We start from the raw sequence: 20,668 nt of genomic DNA, 5'->3' as shown, positions 1-20,668 counted from the left end.
AACTCAAGAGATAAACCCATGCACATGTGGTCACCTTATCTTTGCTAAAGGAGGCAAGAACATGCAATGGAGAAAAGATAGCCTCTTCAATAAGTGGTGCTGGGAAAACTGGACAGCTACATGTAAAAGAATGAAATTAGAACACTCCCTAACACCTTACACAAAAATAAACTCAAAATGGATTAAAGACCTAAATGTAAGGCCAGACACTATCAAACTCTTAGAGGAAAACATAGACAGAACACTCTATGACATAAATCACAGCAAGATCCTTTTTGACCCACCTCCTAAAGAAATGGAAATAAAAACAGAAATAAATAAATGGTACCTAATGAAACTTAAAAGCTTTTTCACAGCAAAAGGAACCATAAACAAGATGAAAAGACAGCCCTCAGAATGCGAGAAAATATTTGCAAACAATGCAACTCACAAAGGATTAATCTCCAAAATATACAAGCAGCTCATGCAGCTCAATATCAAAAACACAAACAACCCAATCCAAAAATGGGCAGAAGACCTAAATAGACATTTCTCCAAAGAAGATACACAGATTACCAACAAACACATGAAAGGATGCTCAACATCACTAATCATTAGAGAAATGCAAATCAAAACTACAATGAGGTATCACCTCACACCAGTCAGAATGGCCATCATCAAAAAATCTACAAACAGGGCTTCCCTGGTGGCGCAGTGGTTGAGAGTCTGCCTGCCGATGCAGGGGACACAGGTTCGTGCCCCAGTCCGGGAAGATCCCACATGCCACGGAGTGGCTAGGCCCGTGAGCCATGGCCGCTGAGCCTGCGCGTCCAGAGCCTGTGCTCCGCAACGGGAGAGGCCACAACAGTGAGAGGTCCGCGTATTGCAAAAAAAAAAAAAAAAAAAGAAGAAGAAATCTACAAACAATACATGCTGGAGAGGGTGTAGAGAAAACGGAACCCTCTTGAACTGTTGGTGGGAATGTAAATTGATACGGCCACTATGGAGAACAGTATGGAGGTTCCTTATACCATACGACCCAGCAATCCCACTACTGGGCATATATCCTGAGAAAACCATAATTCAAAAAGAGTCACGTACCACAATGTTCACTGCAGCACTATTTACAGTAGCCAGGACATGTTAGCAACCTAAGTGTCCATAAACAGATGAATGGATAAAGAAGATGTGGCACATATATACAATGGAATATTACTCAGCCATAAAAAGAAACGAAATTGAGTTATTTGTAGTGAGGTGGATGGACCCTGAGTCTGTCATTCAGAGTGAAGTAATTCAGAAAGAGAAAAACAAATACCATATGGTAACACATATATATGGAATCTAAAAAAAAAAATGGTTTTGATGAACCTAGGGGCAGGACAGGAATAAAGACGCTGACGTAGAGAATGGACTTGAGGAGACGGGGAGGGGGAAGGGTAAACTGGGACGAAATGAGAGAGTGGCATGGACATACATACACTACCAAATGTAAACTAGATAGCTAGTGGGAAGCAGCTGCAGAGCACAGGGAGATCAGCTCGGTGTCTTGTGTCCACCTACAGGGGTGGGATAGGGAGGGTGGGAGGGAGACGCAAGAGGGAGGGGCTATGGGGATTACGTATACGTATAGCTGCTTCACTTTGTTATACAGCAGAAACTAACACACCATTGTAAAGCAATTATACTCCAATAAAGATGTTTAAAAAAAAAAGAGCGAACAGGCAGTGCTTCCAAGAGAAACTAGGCTCGCCTGTAAGACTGTAAATCCCCAGTCACCAAACGGTGTATAAGGGCTACTCCGTACCAAAGAATTTCAGCGCCTGCAGAAGCGTGGCCTAATTCTGAAGGTCCCTCGGCCTCGAGTTATGATTCTTAGAGTCTGAGTTTTGGTCCCTGCGATCCACGTATCAACACGCAGGGACGTGCGCCCGGCGTGCAACCGGCGCGCCAGGAGCCGGCAGCTCTCAATAACTTTGATCCCAGGCTGCCTCAGGCTGAGTGGCTAGACATCCGACACGCCTCCTCGGCCCCACCCCTCGGCCCCCGACGCCCTGGGGGGCGGGACACGCAGACGCCGTGCCCTGCCATTGGCCCGCGACGGCAGGGGAAATGGGGCCTGACTAGTCCGCGTCCCTGCTGTGTTGTCAGTCGGCGGCGGCTAGAGGACACGGTCAAGATGGCGGTGGTGGCTGGCTTGACGCGGAGACCCCTTGAGCAGGTCGGCAGCGGCTCTCGGGCCCATGACCCTGCGCGATCCCTGCCCAGTCTGCGTCCCCTCTGAGCGTCCTCTCTCTCTCTATCTCTCTCTCTCTCTCCCCGCCAGGTCTCCGGGCTGCTGAGGAGGCGCTTCCACCGGACCGCGCCGGCTGCTCTGCAGGTAACTGGCCTGGAAGCTAGCCGGGCCGGCGAGGCCCCTCGTCCCGGCGCGGAGGCTGGGGCCGCATGTCACCCACGCGAGCCTCAGGGGAATCAGATGTCCGATCTGAGGGAACTAGACTTGACGCTTCTTCCCTCATCCTCCCCCTTAAAATTTTTTACTGTGGTAAAATATACATAAGAAAATTTACCCTTTTAAACTGTATATGCAGTGGGACTAAGTACATTCACCACGTTGTCCATTCACCACCAGAACTTTATCATCATCCCAAACAGAAACTGTACCCATTGAACAATAACTCTCCATCCCATTAGCCGCTGGTAACCTGTATTGTACGTTCTGTGCCTATTAATTTATCTACTCTAGGGACCTCCCATAAATGGAATCATACAGCATTTGTCCTTTTATGTCTGGCTTATTTCACTTAGCATGTTTTCAAGGTTCATCCATGTTGTAGCATGTGTCAGAATTTCATTCCTTTTTAAGGCTGAATGATATTCCGTTGTAGGCATATACCACATTTTGCTGATCCATTCATCTTTGGTGGACATTTGGGTTGCTTCCACCTGTTGGATTTGTGAATAATGCTGCTGTGAACATCAGTGTGCGATTATCTGGGTCCCTGCTTTTCAGTTCTTTTGGGTCTATATCTAGAAGTGGGATTGTTGGATTATATGGTAATTCTGTGTTCAACGTTTTGAGGAATTGCCCACTCTTCCCCTTTTTGTTACCGGAGGACTCTACCAACCTGTGTAGTAAAATAACTCCTACATCCTGAAGGCAAAGTGTTTGGCAGTGCCTGGCACCTAGTGAGCGCTCAATATGTAGTATTATTTAGGCTTCCTTGACTGTTCGCTGCCCCACAGTATACCAGATGTGGAAATAAAATTACCTAGTACACTTTTCTACTTAGGAAGCCACCTATGAGCTGGTATGGCCAGCAAGCAGATTTCTTAAGCTTAGGTGCACATCAATAAAGTGTTCAGGATACTTCTCATTTACACATCCAATCAAAGACTGGCTATGAGTGATAGAAATGTTACTTTTTGAACTTTTGAAGAGAAGCCTGTTCTAGTGATAGTTTTTACATTGTGTGCTGTGGGCAGCCTAGGTCAAGAGAGAGAATCTCAATAGTCTCCTAAGTAATGCTGTAGCTTATTGACTGCTTTCCCGTACCTGTGACAGGTGACAGTTCGTGAGGCTATAAATCAAGGTATGGATGAGGAGCTGGAAAGAGATGAGAAGGTATTTCTACTTGGGGAAGAAGTTGCCCAATATGATGGGGCATATAAGGTAACCAAGATACATGAAAGCTATACAGAACTGAGGTGGCCATTTGCCCCCAGTACAATTAAAGGTAATGGGGTCATTGCTTAATTGTAGGTTAGTCGAGGCCTGTGGAAGAAATATGGAGATAAGAGGATCATAGACACTCCCATATCTGAGGTAAGCCTTCCATCCGGAAGCAGACCTTTGAGGGGCATGTCTATTAAAGTGTACTGTTCTAATTTTTGTGGATTTTTACTTATGTTTGCGTTTTACGTTCTAGATGGGTTTTGCTGGAATTGCTGTAGGTGCAGCTATGGTATGTAGTCCTCTTTATGAATCTTATCCAAAGAGATTACTTTCAACATGACCGTTTAAAAACATTGCTTGAATGTTGGGGGAGCGAAGTGATGGTGTGCTACTCTAAATTGCTCTTTCTCGTCTTTTTAACATCTGTGTTTTTGATTTGACAGGCTGGGTTGCGGCCCATTTGTGAATTTATGACCTTCAACTTCTCTATGCAAGCCATCGACCAGGTTATAAACTCAGCTGCCAAGACCTACTACATGTCAGGGGGCTTTCAGCCTGTGCCCATAGTCTTCAGGGGGCCCAATGGCGCCTCAGCAGGCGTAGCTGCCCAGCACTCACAGTGCTTTGCTGCCTGGTATGGGCACTGCCCAGGCTTAAAGGTGGTCAGCCCCTGGAGTTCAGAGGATGCAAAAGGACTTATTAAATCAGCCATTCGGGATAACAATCCAGGTCAGTAGCATGACGTGTTGTGGGTCTCTTTTGAACATTAAAGAACAAAAATGAAATATCTGCATGGAAGGAACCATTGAAGACTTCTAGTTAGGCTTAGATGTATCATATAAAATGTTAGTGATTTACAGATATAGTAAAGATAGGAAAAAATGTGGTGTTCTTCTTATTTCTGACTATAACGGGGCCAATTAGATACCGGAGAAATTTGCTGCATACCTACAACACCGGTTTAACCCCATAGATAAAATCAGGATTGCCCAGACTACAGATGTCTCTACTTAAACCATCCTCAAGGCTACTGGACACGATAGGTATGAGGCTTCCTAATCAGCACAGTGAAACTTTTCACAATATGAATGATAGTGTTGCATATACTTTTTTGGGGGGGGGGGTTCACAGGCCTCTCACTGTTGTGGCCTCTCCCGTGGCGGAGCACAGGCTCCAGACGCGCAGGCTCAGCGGCCACGGCTCACGGGCCCAGCCGCTACGCGGCATGTGGGATCTTCCCGGACCGGGGCACGAACCCGTGTCCGCTGCATCGGCAGGCGGACTCTCAACCACTGCGCCACCAGGGAAGCCCGCATATACATTTTTAGTCATGTAGTTACTTTGGTTTAAATATTTATATTTTGCAGTGGTGGTGCTGGAGAATGAATTGATGTATGGAGTTCCTTTTGAACTTCCCCCAGAGGCTCAGTCAAAAGATTTTCTGATTCCTATTGGAAAAGCTAAAATAGAAAGGCAAGGTAAGAGAAATTAGTATACATGTAAACATTATTTGTAATCCGTGCCCTCTATTTATGTTGGTCAAATTCAGTCTAGAAGTCACTGCCCTTTACTTTGACTAGGAAATTATAGGATGAGTTCAAGTTTAAAATGTGTCATGCCCTGATTGCGCATATATTTGTTCTTTTCTAAATCTTGGTCCAGTAGATTTGTATTTCGTTTCTAGAAAGGCTGCCACATTCCTCATCTCGCTGGAATGTAGCTGAGTTTAAGATTCTAAAATGAAGAAGAACCATAGCTGGCTGCAGAGCAGGACAGTGTCTTTGGTTTCAACCTGACCTCTTATCTGTGACCACTTTGTTTCAGGGACACATGTAACCATAGTTTCCCATTCAAGACCTGTGAGCCACTGCTTAGAAGCTGCAACGGTGCTATCTAAAGAGGGAATTGAATGTGAGGTGAGTGGACATTCACTTGTTCTTAAAGAATCAGGGGACTTCCCTGGTGGTGCAGTGGTTAAGAATCCACCTGCCAACGCAGGGGACGCAGGTTCGAGCCCTGGTTCGGGAAGATCCCACATGCCGCGGAGAACTAAGCCCGTGCGCCACAACTGCTGAGCCTGTGCTCTGGAGCCCGCGAGCCACAGCTACTGAGCCCATGTGCCACAACTACTGAAGCCCGTGCACCTAGAGCCCGTGCTCCACAACAAGAGAAGCCACCGCAGTGAGAAGCCTGTGTACCACAACGAAGTGTAGCCCCTGCTTGTTGCAACTAGAGAAAGCCCACACGGAGCAATAAAGACCCAACGCAGCCAAAAATAAATAAATAGGGCTTCCCTGGTGGCGCAGTGGTTGAGAGTCCGCCTGCCGATGCAGGGGACACAGGTTCGTGCCCCGGTCCGGGAAGATCCCACATGCCGCGGAGCGGCTGGGCCCATGAGCCATGGCCGCTGTGCCTGCGCGTCCCGAGCCTGTGCTCTGCAACGGGAGAGGCCACAACAGTGAGAGGCCCGCATACCACACACACACAAAAAAATAATAAAATAAATAAATAAAATAAATTTATTAAAAAAAAAAAGAATCAGAAAGGTCCCTTGAAGTTTAAGACCCAGAAAGAGGCGTTTGAGTTCTGTAACAGGTTAATTAGGTATAAAATCTTGCTTTGTCACTTAGTTCTGCCTCTGCTTAAAGCTGGGAGCCTACTTGCTTTTCAAATACCTAGCCTTCTCCCACCTAGGGTCTGGATCTTTTTAGTATGTGTTTTGTCAAGTTAAGATCCAACCTTGGAGCTGGAGTTTGGGAGAAGAGAAAACTTAGAAGTCATCGAGTCTAACACTTTCATAACCAGGAGGTACCACTTCCTAGTTGACACTTGGGCATGTTACGTACTCGAAATCTCTGCCATCAGCTGTAAAATGAGGATAATACATTTACTGTCCCGTCAGGGTGGTTGTAGAATTATACTTAGTGTAGTGCCTGGTACAGGGTAAGCGGTCACATGTTAGTTATTATTTCGATAAGGAGGAAGTTAAGGCCAAGGGAGGATAAGTGAATTCTGTAAGTGAACAAAGCTGCTTGTAGTAGAGAGAAAGATTTTTGTTTTAATTACAGTTTCCCTTTTGACAGTTTGTTCATGAATGGGCAGATTATGTTTCCCTAGACCCAAAGATTAAAAGGAAACAAGAAAGGAAGTGGCATTTTGGGGATAAGACTATATTTGTGAGGAAGTGGCTCTGTAAAGCTATTTATTATCTGTTTAGGTGATAAATATGCGAACCATCAGACCAATGGACATTGAAACAATAGAAGCCAGTGTCATGAAGACCAATCACCTTGTAACTGTGGAAGGAGGCTGGCCACAGTTTGGAGTAGGAGCTGAAATCTGTGCCAGGATCATGGAAGGTATTTCAGAGAAACTGATTCCAGAATAGTTAAACTGTAATAAACACTGTGTTACAGGACAAAACAATCAAAAGCTAGGGGTGGTCAGATGACTTGAATTTTCAACTTGTCAGCTTGGTATTTTTCCTTTGGGTAAATGTTTAAGAAAGCAAGGCCAGAAACAATTCTCTGTAATTAGCATTCCTTTCAGATTTCATATTTCCTTCTTCAGATTTTCCTTCTCTGGGCAGCCATACCTGCTATGCTGAGGTGGTGGTGCTCAGCTGGTTTTTCATGTGTCTCTAATTTGCGCCTCCTTCCCTCTTAGGCCCCGCGTTCAATTTTCTGGATGCTCCTGTAGTTCGTGTCACCGGTGCCGATGTCCCTATGCCTTATGCAAAGGTTCTAGAAGACAACTCTGTACCTCAGGTTAAAGACATCATATTTGCAATAAAGAAAACACTAAATATGTAGCTTGGACTTGAATTTCAAGTCATTGGGATTTCCTTAAAATACTTAATGACATTTCATCTGGATTGTCCTATAAGACCTTTTGATTTGTAAAGCTATGTCTAAAGCAACAACACACGTTTTTGTACTGGGAAGAAGTTTAAATATGTCTGTGGAGAAACTCTCCACTCTCCTGCCTAGGGTCCACGCTTTTTTTATCTGTTACAATAGCCATGTTCTTTGAATAAGATTAATGTAAAATTTTACCCTCTCATTAGAAGGACAAGGTATAAATGTGGCAAGAGTCCTGATGAAAGATACCTCCAAAAAAACATAACTTATATGTAAAAATAAAAGCATATAATCTACATTTACTGTTAGACTGTTTTGATAAGGAATAAAGGAATTCCTAACTATGACTAAATGTATTTTTGTATTCTTGAGATAATAAATGTGGGATAGAAGTCTTAAAATTCTGTTAAGAAATTACTGCCATCAGGAACTAATCAGTAATCATTAATTTCCTAGACTGCATTACTTACTTAAAACAGGAACTTGCCCCCCGACTCTTCAAATGCCTAATTCTAGTAGGTTCTCTTCAAAGTTAAACCAAAATCTGTGTCAGGTATTTTTCCCACTGCCAACAAACACACACTCTGCCATACACTGCCCTCTTCAGAAGTTGAGATGGAAAAGATAGATTTAAATTAGTTATAGAAGCATACAAGTGGTACCTAATTAAAACAGGAAGACAGGATTGTTAGCTCTTATTAAGAGGGAAAATACGACACAAAAGAAAATAAGAGATAGAATAGGTAGGGAGGAAACTTTAGAAATACTGTGTGAATCTTTTCTTTATATTTACCAAAGTTACTACAAAAAGTTCCCATTTAAAATATCTAGCCAAGCTACAAATAACACATTTTCTAGACATGGTTTATTTTAATAAAAAATACAGCTGAACATTTATCACAGATTACATGAAACTATACACAATGACATTCTCTCTGCATAGTAACCAACACTGATGTGTGTAACTTGAATTTTTAGATGGATTATGTATAATCCTTTAAAGTGCAATTTATTTAAGGGTTTAAGCAAATCATAGGATAAAGGATCTTTCTAATAAATGAGCAACATTAAAAAGATGATATATTTGGATAAATCTTTGGAAAATCAGAACTGATTCTGCCAGATGTACTTGTGTTGTAATAATAACCCACCCCCACAAACGCCAAACTTGACTTAATTTCTGAGGATTAAGAAGATCCCCTAATTGGCAAGAGCTTTTTCTGATGTCAACATTTTTCTGTCCGTTCGATACATACTAAAAGGAACTAAGAGTCTAGAGTAGTTCCTTTAGCAGCCCTGAGTTCTATAACCACAATGGAGTTCCTGTTTGGACTTAACAGACTGTTACGAACTTTCCCCGTTCTACTTGAAGGGAAAATGAAGAACTCAGTTGCTTCTCTGACTCTCAGCGACATAACTATGCTTTGGGCTACAGTGTTAATGTCTAGGATGAAATTAAGGTAGCAAAAATGGGAGTTATCTAAGAAATAACCAGAAAATGCTTTAGAATAGAGAAATGAACTCTGAGAGGAACATTTCTAGGAGCTGTCTGATGGTATAGGAGGGATTGTGACACGAAGGCCATCCACCGCTGTGACTGTATATTGTCATTGTTTTTTGTCCACTTCCTTCTGTTGGTGGAAATAATTGATTCCAATATGCTGCTGCCACCAAAAGATGACCATTAGAGGAAGAGCAAGACTCCTTTACAAGAGTAACAAAGGAGCAAACTACTTCTTAAGGCAGCAATGCCAGCCTGACTTTATTCTACTTGAAGACTATTTCCCTCTTGAAAAGCCTCTTACATGAGCATCTGCGAAGTCGTATGTGACTGTACTGGCTCAGCAATTATTCATCCAGATAGAGGGTACTTTAGGGGTTGGAGGTGGAAGGAAAAACAAAACAAATTTTCCCTCCAAGTGTAAACACAAAGCTTTAGCCGATCTTAGGAGCACTATGATCACAGGTTTCGGCTTTCCTCAAAGTTCCTTTTTGGAAATTCTGGATGGAGCTGAGTAAGGCCCCTCGGCTCACGCCATTCACAGCCTGGGGCGGAAGCTGTGTGGGCGCCTCTGTGCTCGCAGGAGGCAAGGGAGCTGCTGGTGGCGGAGGCGCAGGTGGAGGAGGTGGGGGTAACGCGGACATCCCTGTGGAGGAAAGGGCACAGTCAGTATCTCCACACACCCTGTATCCGTGCTACTGCTCAGTCCTGGGCAGAAAGGGCTTCGGTGAGACTGCAAATGTTTTCCCTCAAACGGGCCAACACACCTTGTACTGTGTGATTTTTTTTAAATACTTGAACAAGAAACGTAGAAGCATTAAAGGGGAATTAATTAAAAGTTGCCATTTCTCCCAAGTAATAGTCATGTGAGAAAAGACTGAACAATATCACAGATTACATGAAACTATACATAGCGACATTCTCAGCATAGATGAGGCTCTACTTCCACTTCCAAACTTTAATCATGGTCCCAAAAGAAAAGTTCCATTAGCTACTTTTTCCAGGTTCCAGGCAGCTCCACCTATTCCTGAGCTAGCAATTAAAGATAGACATCTGTATGCATAGAGCTGGGCTACTGGAATATCAATTACTAGTAAGGGATGAACGGTTCTTTAGCTGCTGCAACACACACAATATTTGAAGAACGGAATATCAATTACTAGTAAGGGATGAACGGTTCTTTAGCTGCTCCAAGACACACAATATTTGAAGGACGTGATTTAACATAAAATGACAAATCACTTAGGATTCTCGGCAAGTAACCATTGTCTGCTGGGTTATGGGCTCCCCAGGGGCATCCGTCTTGAATAATCATTTCCTATTAGGTTGCATGAAAAAAACATAAAATGCTAATGTTAGCAATGCACAGCAAGGCGCAGAGGGCTTTCTCTCTCCAGCAATGGTATTCTCAGGGAGGAATCTTCCTCAAGCACCCATGTTTCCACTGTGGCCCAAACCAGGGACAGGATGGAAATGCCCTAACCCTACATCTTTGCTGAAGTGTCAGGGGAGACTGGAATGCCGAGCTGTACCCTGCTGGGCAAGGAGAAGGTAACTGGACAGGTATCTGAAACCTCCCTTAGCTTTCAGAAACACAAACATTGGGCGCTCGAATTTTATAGTTTTGAATCAATGAATGAATTGTCCTCTTGGGACAAAATAAACACTAGGTACAGAAAAAACCCTGCTGGGACTTCCCTGGCTGTCCAGTGGTTAAGACTCCGTGCTTCCAGTGCAGGGGGGCGTGGGTTTGATCCCTGGTCTGGGGAACTAAGATCCTGCATGCCGCAACTAAGAACCCATGTGCCATGTGGCATGGCCACAAAAAAAAAAAAAAAAAAAGCCCTGCTTTAAAGAACTTGCCTGTGTCACAGTTGTCCCATTTCCTGTGACCCTTGCAGCTCCCCGTGACTCCACATCTCTTTCTAGTCTTACCCTCTACCCTACCCCAGTGCTACCACAGAAGACATTCTGCTAGATGGCTCCCCTACCACCTCCCTCAAACTGCTACTGAGCTGTGGTGATACTAGGTAAACATACCAACTGCTACTTGAGTTTATACGGATGAGTGGTCAGGATCATCCATAAAATACTTCAGTAAGTGCAACCTTTTTACCAACTGTGATAGGCAATGGTTAAAGCATTGTATTTCATAGAAAACCACTTACCTTCCTTTACATCTTTACCCAAACCTAAGGCAGCTGAAATTAAAGAATCACACAGATGCACACACTCATGCTCTGCAATCTTGGAATTCTCAAATAATAATATAGCAATACAAATAAACATTAAATACAGACAAATGAACAAAATGTAATTTTCACTGGTTCTGTACAATAACAACTAATGAATGAAGTTCTATTATGTTCTATGCCAAGGTGGATTATGGGGAAATGTTCCTGGCTTTACGTTACAGGGTTACAGAGATAAAAAGGACTTCAAACCTGAAATGACTGTTGAGATGAAAAGAGCAGGGAGAGTAAGTGTGTGACATAAGCATTCCTCTGAAGGGGGTTCTTGGAAAGTGACCCGTAAAATACCAGGAGGAGGGGAGATGGCCTCTGAAGCCTCTTGGAACTCAACTGCAGAGCCCGGAGGACTGAGTGGGCGCCAGTGCCCTCCCAGCTGCCCCCTCCCCTTCCCAGCACTCTCACCCAATGGCCAGAAAAGGGCAGCGGAATCTGGACTTGACATGTACGGCCCAACACGTACCCAAATGAGTGCCAGCATGTCTGCCTCCCAGCTTTGTGCTTTGACCCTGGCAGAAGAGTCAGTGAGGGTTATAGACAAGAAGACAGGCCTGCAGTAGCACTCTGTTCCACTAAAGGCATGGAATTGGCCATCCAGAGACTGCAAGTCTTCTAGCCCAGGATTCTCGGAGGCTAGAGATGGGCCTCAGGAACTGGACTTGGGTACAGGCTGCTATCTTGGCACAGAACTAAACTGCTTGGCCCTCGTGAGGAATCATCCCTTGACTTTGGTCTCATTACTAGGCACTCTAAATTAAAAGTGCAAATTCACTACCACAGAGTTTGGAAATTGGGGCGTGGTATTCCGTAAATGGATCTTCATCTTACAAGTAAAGGCTGAAACTGTCTGAATGAATCGCTTTGAATATGTAGGCAGCATAAATAAATACACTGTCCAAAGTGCCACAGGGTAGGCTGTGCCTATAATACGATGCTGAGGGCTGTGAGAAAGGAGACTATGTCCATCCAAGAGGAAAGAGCAGGTCACCTGTGGTCCCCTCACAGAGGGCCCAACCAGTCGTAAAGGGCACGATGTCCCACGAGGTCCACCTTTCCTCATTGGGCCTGCAACAACTAGGGCAGATCCTGATATGTATGATTAGGGCCAGGAGCAGCTCAGAACGCTCTGGAAGGGGAGAGGAGGTCCAGGTCTGAAGGTCAACACTGGAGGAGGCAAGAACATAGACGCAGGGACTCACAGTCTCTAATTACAGCCTCCATCGATTTTTTTTTTTTTAAGTTTTTCCTTTTTGCCTCTTCCGTGGTCCACAAAATTCCTTTAAAGGTTCACTGAAGCTTAAGCTACAACACATTGGTAATGATGTGGGAGGGGGGAATGTTAACAAGGGGCCAAATTCGGACTTGGCTCTTTGGCCTGGAGCAAACCTGGGAACAACTGCCTAATGCCTGGGCCCCCCACTCCCCAAATATGAGGGGGCGCCCCCCCAGAGGCCTCCTATCACCCTCATCCCCAGGCCGCAGACAAAACCAGATTCCGTGTCAGGCTGATTGCCAAATGAATTCACCCAGCTTTGAAAAACATTGGCCTGAAACACCCCAGGATGACGGATGCTCTGAAACAGCTTACCTCCAGTATCACCAGGTCAGCCCTGATCTCTCCAATCTTACCTTCTCTTAGACAAAAACCCCAAGAGCCAACTACTCCACCCTCCCCAGAACCTCAGGTGGGAGCCTGGAAATCCAGCAGAGGCCCTGGAACAGGCCACAGACTGTTGCAGCAAGAGCACAGGTTAGATCTGGGTAGGAATGTCTTGCCAGAAACATCGTCCCTAGCCCCGTCAAAAGGACGTTTGAGCGTCCCCTTGCCTTGGACCAACTCTGACAGTGGGCAGTCTACTCGTGTCTGTGGCCTGGGCTCCTTTGTGGTCTCCACACACATCAGGGGAGGCCTCATGGCCGCGAGACCAACACCACACCTACCAGCTACCCTCGAGAGGGAGTGGAGGGCGGGGACCCCTGGAAGCAGGCAAGCCCCAGCTCTCTGGAACCGCCTTGGCCTCTTACCTCAGAAAGACGTGGAGGCTGTACTCATGTCCCAACTCAAGTATTGTTAAGGATGCTTAAAAAAGAACTGTTTTTCCCTATTGTCAGTTATACAAGCTGTAAGTTGCTTCCCTGTGACCAAGAATGCAACTGCCCAGCGCCTTTTCCCCTTTGTCAGAGGAACAAGGAACCGACACATTTGCAGCAACAGGACTGTGAGGTGCTGGTTTCCAAAATTAAAAGATACCAAAATGCCATGCAGTTGATTTACAGGTTTTAGAGCTCTATTTTAAAACTAAAATCAGAGTGAAAATGAAGATTTTGAAGGTCATGATGAAAATGAAATGAATGTAAATGAAGTCACTTGGGTGCTTTTTAAAGATGCTGTATTTCATTTAAATATTCAGATAAGGAAATCGTCTCGAATCTGCTTTCCCATTTGTTCATCACTTCAGTGAGCTAGACACACTGGGTCCCATTTCACATACAGAAACAGAGCATCTTTAAAGTTAGAAAAATCAGTATAGTTTACTTTACCGAAAATTCACGTTCAAAATGGTGCATGCTCTACTGAAAACAGCAAAGAGAGAGAGGGAGGGGGGGACACAAGTCATTATTCAGATTTTAGTGTCATTTAATCAAATAGTAAGAGACAGCAAAATATTAGTCTGAATCACACGCTGATTATTCTTACTGCCGAACTAGGATATACTTAAGTTAACCACAAGAAGCACTGGTTTGTAAACATGACTGTGACCCTTTTAGAACATGGCAAACACACTAACAGAGTAACTAATGAGTCACTTTCCTCTTCATTCTTTTTTTTTTCTTTCGTTCTCCTGAGATATTTTTAGTTATTTACAAGCACAGCACTCACTTAAGAAGACCCATCACGGTTTTACCTCCCCTGAAAAGCGGAATGGGTACTGGGAGCGTACCTAGTGTACTAAATGAGGACAGTTTATCAAGAGGGGAGAAAAATTAGAACTCATCACTTCCCCAAGCAAGTCTGTGGTCTAAAATAGAGATCTGTCTTTTTAAATTTGGGAAGAGCAAGAGCACAGGGACGTCTAAGGTGGGGCCCCTGGGCAGGAGCATGGGGCCTCTCCCCTGAAGGCAGCGGGCTCCAGAGGCTGAATAGGGCGGCGAGCAGCATTAGCTGACCTAAGGCTAGAAAACCATTCAAGAAAAAAAGGGTGGGAATTCCCTGGCGGTCCAGTGGTTAGGACTCAGCACTTTCACTGCCGGGCCAGTTTGGGGAACTAGGATCTCACAAGGCCCAAGGCGCAGCCCGAAAAAAAAAGGCAAACATTTCTTCCTATCTTCTTTTTAACTGACTGGATTCCAGGTTAATTGTGAAAGATAACCCTTTCCCTGACGGTGAATCCCAGCGTTCCAAACCAATGTGCCCCACTGCCCAGAGGAGAATCCCTTCAGCGAGGCCCACGTGGGGCAGGGCAGGCTGACCACTGCCGATCTCGGGGGGCTCTGGGAGGATGCTGGGGACACTGCCTGCCCCACCCCCAGCAGCTGAGTACCCTGGAGAGGAGCTCACACACTTGGGCTTGGAAGCGGGGAGGAAGGCTGTGAGCCGGCAGGACAGCAGAACCAACACTGTTCGGAGAAGCACTACAGGGCAGACCTGTGTATCCTAGAAACTGCTTTGTGTTTGTGTAGTTTTGAGAAAACGAGGCAGTTCTTAGGGCCAGAGCCATCGATTTTGAGCCTAGAATGGGTTTCAGATTTTGACCTGGCTAGATAAATTCCGGAAGCTCCAACATTCTAAATGAATTCATCTCTTCTCGTGCCTTACTTATTCCTTTTCTTTGTAATTTTTTCTTTTTTTTACTGAAGTATAGTTAACATACAATATTATATACAATATTATATAATATTATATAAGTTACAGGTGTACAATATAGTGATTCACAATTTTTAAAGGTTATAATCCATTTATAGTTATTATAAAATATTGGCTATATTCCCTGTGTTGTACAATATGTCCTGGTAGCTTATTTTATGCATCATAGTTTGCGCCTTATTTATTCTTAACCCTCCTTCCTGTTATTCAAGTTCTCAGTCACTCTGTGCCCACAAGGCCCTGTTTTCCCTCCTCCAGTCTCCAGATATGAAACTTCCCTCTCTCTCCAGTCATGCTCACAGACCGGGTTTCTACAGACTGCCAGCTCTCTCTTCAAAAGTATTGCTGAAAATGATAAACTTCAAGCAAGAAGGGCTAGAATTCTCTTGCAAGGCATTCACAGCTTATACTTGACAGTACTTTACTGCTTATAAAGCCCTGTTGTGTACATTATCTACCTCATAAAGACCAGATATTCTCTTAAAAGACAGCTTCAAAGTATGGAAATTACTTGTCCAAGGCCATCTGGAAAGTGGTGGAGCTACGACCCAAGCCCGGGGTTTCTAACTGTTCTTTTGGAGCTCTTTTCACGCCAGCCAAGCAGAGCGTTTAGCAGCACAGGCCCTGTAGTGCACCTGAGAAAGCGGGCGCTCAGGAGAAATCAAGTAGATGAGCAAAGACAGAACCAAGTTTAAATCTTGGCTCTAGTATCCCCCACTTGTGTGACCTTGGTCAAAGTCCTTTAACGCCACTAGTGCCTCAATTTATTTGTCTGTAAAATGGAGCTATAAGTATAATCCCTGCTCATTGGATAGGGAGGTATTCATGAGGATTAAATAAAACAGTAACTATAAATCACTTAGAACAGTGCCTAGCACAGAATAAGCACTCAAAAGATGTTAAACACAATTATTAATAACAACAGTAATAATCTGGGTCTTCTGCTTACTAAGTTTTCCCCAAATACTCTTCTGCAAATCTTTTGTTTAAACACACACAATGGCAAGGCAACAGGTTTGTCTCCTCCCAAAGGGAGGGTAGGAGCAAATATCTGTGTGTCAATTAGGACCATCTAAACCACTCAGCTCCATGAATACAGAGTGTAAACACTAGTTGGTGACACTGACCGTGACATAAGTCAAGATAAAGTATTTTAAAGTTCTTGAAAGAACGATCTTCTAGAGGCAGGAAACAGAAACCTTAGCAAAAAAAGAAAGTGCTAGGAATGTTCTCACTGAAAAAAAAAAAAAAGAGTTGTAGAGAATCCCACCCTACCTGATGGAATCGCCAGCAGACTTAAGGAAATATTTCTCCCATCAATTTGGTAAGGATTTCAAGAAGAGGCCCACAGCAGGGAAGTACAGTAAGAAACAGGAGAGGCCCCAGTCCTTACACAAATGCTGGAAAGGGCTCATGAGAGTAACACCCCTTCGCTTAGAAACATCTGTCACTTCTGCCCCGTCCTGAAAGCAACTGAGCTGAAAACCACCCTCAGCTACCACGAATGTGCTTAAAATTGATGCTTTCAGGAAGAAAGGCAATGGTGTCAAACTGAACTTGCCTCAGTTGATCTATTGCTGAACAAACTGCCAAAGGGCGGGGTCCAGAGTGGGTTTACAGGATGCTTGATTAGAACTGTGAGATAGTCTCCTCTGACTCCCATGCTTTTTGCCTTCTACAGAGGACATAACCCAAACCCAGACACGGAAAGTGACTCACTCAAGGTCTCTCAGTAACTAACAGTGTCCTGAGGGCTTACTGTGTATCAGGCGCTGTTCTAACTCCATGGGCATGGAACCCTCTGGATCCTCGTAATAAACCCACTAGGCAGGCACTGTTATTATCCTCCTTTACAAATGGGAAACTGATGCCGAAAGCTCAGCCTCTCCCTACACCACTGCCAAATCAAATCTCGGGGACAGAGTTTTGGGTGAAGTAGAAAAGGATAGCTTTATTACTTTGCCAGGCAAACGGGGACACAGCAGGCTCCTGCCTGGAGAAACTATGTGTCCCCACCCCAGAGGACCTGATGAAGGGTTTGATAACAACAGGTCCAAGGGTGGAGTCTCTGACAAGACCAGGGCGTGTGCCGGACTTGCACTTCCTTAATCTCAACTCAGGTGGTTTCCTGGCTGCTCCTCCCGTGATTAGCAACTCTTCCAATCTGCCCTTTGGAACTCAGGGAAGGTCATGGAACCTGGAGTCTTGCCTACAAGAAACAGGACAAAAGGGCCTCCGTGCGCGGGAGTCCCACAGGGCCTCACTTGGTTTCAAAACCTGAAGCCCAGGGAGGTCAAGTATCTCCTCCAAGGTCCCAGAACTAGCGAGTGGTGATCCTCAAGTTTAGGTTCCACAGCCCAAGGTGTAGTTTCCAAGGGCGCCCAGATCGAGTTGTGTTTGAGATGCTACCTTTAGCAGGAATTCCTTTTCTAAACTAGCCCTTGAAAATGAAGAATTTTCCTTCATTTCTTGAGAAAACTGCATTTTATCATAAAGCTGGAAGACACTATGCTTGACTTAGTTCCCAGATAAACCATAAATGTGGCCTAGAAGTAAAGACATAAATTGGAGTAAATGTGTTTCCAGCAATAAGACAGGCAGTGTGCAGAGAGGCGGCAACATAGATGAGCCCAATGAGAAGCCTGGCCTCCTGTCCTGGAAGGAAAAGGACCAGTCTAAGCAGGGGCTTCTGAGCCAGAAGTTGCCACCCGTAGGCTGACAGCCTTGCCCTCACCCAGCAGAGACCCTGAAGGCAGACCAAGTCCAAGCAAATCCACCCATAAGGATTTACTGAGCATCTCCCATGGGTACGGTAGCATGAGACTATCACCTGTTTGTAGCTCCCTGATGCCTTGTACAGAACAGAAGCGCAAGATGTCACTTTGTTGGTGGACTAGTTTTTTCAGGTGGAGATTCTCTATTTAAGAAGGGGAACTACTGGGAGAAAAAAATTACCATGGGTGGACCCCAAGGAAAGCACTTGCTTGAATTGTATCTATCATTTTGGAGCTCCTGAGAGGTGCTGGCAATGTGAGGTCACCTCGGCTGGGGCCTTGTCTGCCTGCTCATCTCTGTGACCCAGTGCTTAGCACAGTGCTGGGCACACAGCAGCTCTCAATAAATGCACCTCCAGTAGATGAATAAATAAACTCACCATGGGTGGCTCGCTTAGGGCCTGAAATGCTAGGTTGATAGGCAAATACTAGCTATTATTTTTATGAGACGTGTTACAATAAATAACCAGCAGAGGTCAGAGTACAGTCTCTGGGGCTGAATCAATAATTTCATCAATAAAACATTAAAGGACATAAAGGAAAAGAGGGAGCCAATAATTGCTGGGAACCTCCCATTACTGCCAGGCATCGTGCTTGTGGCCTCACATATGTTTCCCTCTGAATCTTTACAACTCCCCTTCAGGATAGGGAACTATCCACCCAATTGCTCCATCTCGCCTCAGATGAAGTTTTTTCCAACTTTGAGTCTAATTACAAAAGATTCCTCTTTTTCTTCTTGTTCTAAAAGTTACCTCATCTCATGCAAACCTGCTACTGTATGAGAATCCTCCCACTGAGAACTCAGGTCAATTAGAGGATTCATCAAAAATAATCCATATAGACTGAATTCTCCAAGGCGTTTAAAAATGAGCACTGGCAGGTAACTTCCCACGTCCAATGCACACAGCAAAGTGCTCTGAGCTACCGGATAGACACCTCATTTGTTAAAGGAGGCTTCGTAGATTCTCACTATTAATTCTCTCCAGTTTCCTTAATATGTCTAAGTGGTGTGAAATTAATATCCTATCTTCTAGAAAACGCCTCAGCATGATCTGGGCAGTGGCTCCCCCGAAATTTCTGATCAGCCTATACAGGTCACCTCTACAAAAGACAGAGAAGTCTATTTTCTATATTGATCAATATTTGGAAGCTTTCTTGTAAAATCTGCTGACAAAGTCAGACAGGAAATAGAATATTATCCCCCATCAGCCAGGTACTTTGCTATTAAAATAGGCCCTGGGCCCAGAACACTCGACAGCAAACTACCAGTAACCAGGCTCGGGCAGCAAAGAGAGACACCCACCAGGCAGACGCGAGGCCTTCAAACCAGTCTCCTTACATTTGACTGTTGTTTGGGGGGGTTTTTTTTGGAAGGTCAGTTAGAAGCATTTGAGAGCTGTCGGGTAATGCTCTTGGTAGCTCCTGGGCACCACTTCAAGCCTTAACGAATATGGTGTCATCAATTCATAAATCAACCCCAGCCCATGACTCTCCCTCCAGACAGCTGCAGCAGCTCTTCCAAGCACAGCCAGCCGACAAGCTCTGAGTGGCAGAACCGACTTCTCTGACATCCAGAACATCTGGTTCAGTTAAGAAGTGAAAGGAGATACTGGTGCCCCAGTGCGTTTTTATGAGGCTTGCAAAATGGTTAGGAGAGAGCTATTAGTTCAAAAAAGAAAGAAGAAAGATAGCATTATGAGGCCACTCCACAGAATTAGAGATAATTTTTATAAGTATTCCCTGAAATAAACTCTTTTTACATTTTTCAAACAAAACTCCCAGTATCTATCTGATTTAAGTCACAAACGCAAAACAAAGGTTAGCTAGCCACAGAAAAATATTCAGGTGATGAAATGCAGAGCAGAATAAAGCACAAATAGTTATCAGGAAATCAGAAGCTCGGTGAGTAGTTCACTCCCATACCCAGGCATTTCACCAGCTGTGCTCTGTGACAAAGCCGACACTGTGGCTGGTCTCCCTGAGGAGAAAGCCCTGGCAGGACCGGGCCCCTGGGCAGCAGCGCGATTGTTTTGTTCAGCTGAGCGCGTACCCAGACAGGCTGTGATCTGAGGAGGCTGCGTGAGGCTTTTCAGTAGAGAGAGCGAGCTGGAGGTGGGGGCAGTGAGCAGCCCTGAAGCCGACCATCCCGCTCCCCGTGAAATCCGACTTTAGAGACCTGGACCCTCGTCTCTCCCAAGTGACACTGCTAATCTGCACTCCCACTGGTTTCTCTGGAGGAAGCTGGTCCCCTCTGACCCCTGAAGTGTTTGGGCCAAGGTGAGAAGAGAAAGCCCCACCCTTCTCCCTGGCTGGTGCAGAAGGGGAGGAAGGCAGCTTTCTCTTCCTCCTCACTAACCTGCTGTGGAGGGTGGAGTCGGCGATGACGGGGATGTGAGAGGTGAGCTGGCCCCAGATCCTGCTAAGAGAAAACACAGAGAGACCCTCATGGGGACCAAAGGAAGACATCTGGGGCTTGGCCGGAGCCGGCACCCACCACTGTCTGAGAATCTGCACTTGGCTGAGTGTGTGAGCCTTGTGGGAAAAAGCGAGGTTGGGCAGAGAATTCAGGGACGGGACCCCTGACCACAGGCGTCCAACCCGCTTCCTTCCCCAGGCCTCGTTGCCTCCCACTGCTCCCCACAGCCTGCTTGGTTTGCAACCAACTTTGTGCAATCCAATGGCTTATGCAACTGGCTGCAGTTTCTCTTCCTGACCCAAGCCCTGCCCTTGGGTAATGAAAGACAAATGACAGTGCCACAGCAGT

The 20,668-nt window shown here is 45.1% G+C and overlaps 2 protein-coding genes across 10 annotated transcripts in view; one reads left to right on the top strand and one right to left on the bottom strand.

The window, feature by feature from the left end:
- The first annotated feature begins 2,073 nt into the window (after window positions 1–2,073).
- On the top strand, window positions 2,074–7,867 carry PDHB (pyruvate dehydrogenase E1 beta subunit). Its single transcript, XM_029244305.1, has 10 exons — window positions 2,074–2,200; window positions 2,306–2,359; window positions 3,545–3,652; window positions 3,743–3,805; window positions 3,909–3,944; window positions 4,099–4,384; window positions 5,023–5,133; window positions 5,480–5,571; window positions 6,873–7,014; window positions 7,322–7,867. Exons 1-10 carry the CDS (start codon window positions 2,159–2,161, stop codon window positions 7,465–7,467), a joined length of 1,080 nt encoding a protein of 359 aa, XP_029100138.1. The 5' UTR covers window positions 2,074–2,158; the 3' UTR covers window positions 7,468–7,867.
- A 388-nt stretch (window positions 7,868–8,255) lies between these two features.
- The window catches only part of PXK (PX domain containing serine/threonine kinase like), a 75,245-nt gene continuing 62,832 nt past the window's right edge, over window positions 8,256–20,668 (bottom strand). For 2 of the 9 annotated variants that reach the window (XM_029244426.1, XM_029244433.1), the window contains 2 exons: window positions 20,261–20,323; window positions 8,256–9,662 (listed from right to left, as the gene is read on the bottom strand). In XM_029244426.1, coding sequence (XP_029100259.1) covers window positions 9,451–9,662; window positions 20,261–20,323 — 275 coding nt within the window. In that variant the 3' untranslated portion in view covers window positions 8,256–9,450. Of the gene's footprint in view, window positions 9,663–11,180; window positions 13,840–20,260; window positions 20,324–20,668 lie in introns of those variants that run through there. The other 7 variants (XM_029244434.1, XM_029244435.1, XM_029244427.1 and 4 more) reach the window with 7 other exon arrangements.

The sequence above is a fragment of the Monodon monoceros genome, unplaced genomic scaffold, assembly GCF_005190385.1.
Source record: "Monodon monoceros isolate NGI ecotype Baffin Bay Population unplaced genomic scaffold, NGI_Narwhal_1 Super_Scaffold_3, whole genome shotgun sequence".
In the NCBI taxonomy this organism is placed as follows: Eukaryota; Metazoa; Chordata; class Mammalia; order Artiodactyla; family Monodontidae; genus Monodon; species Monodon monoceros.
This window is presented reverse-complemented; position numbering and strand designations above follow the sequence as displayed.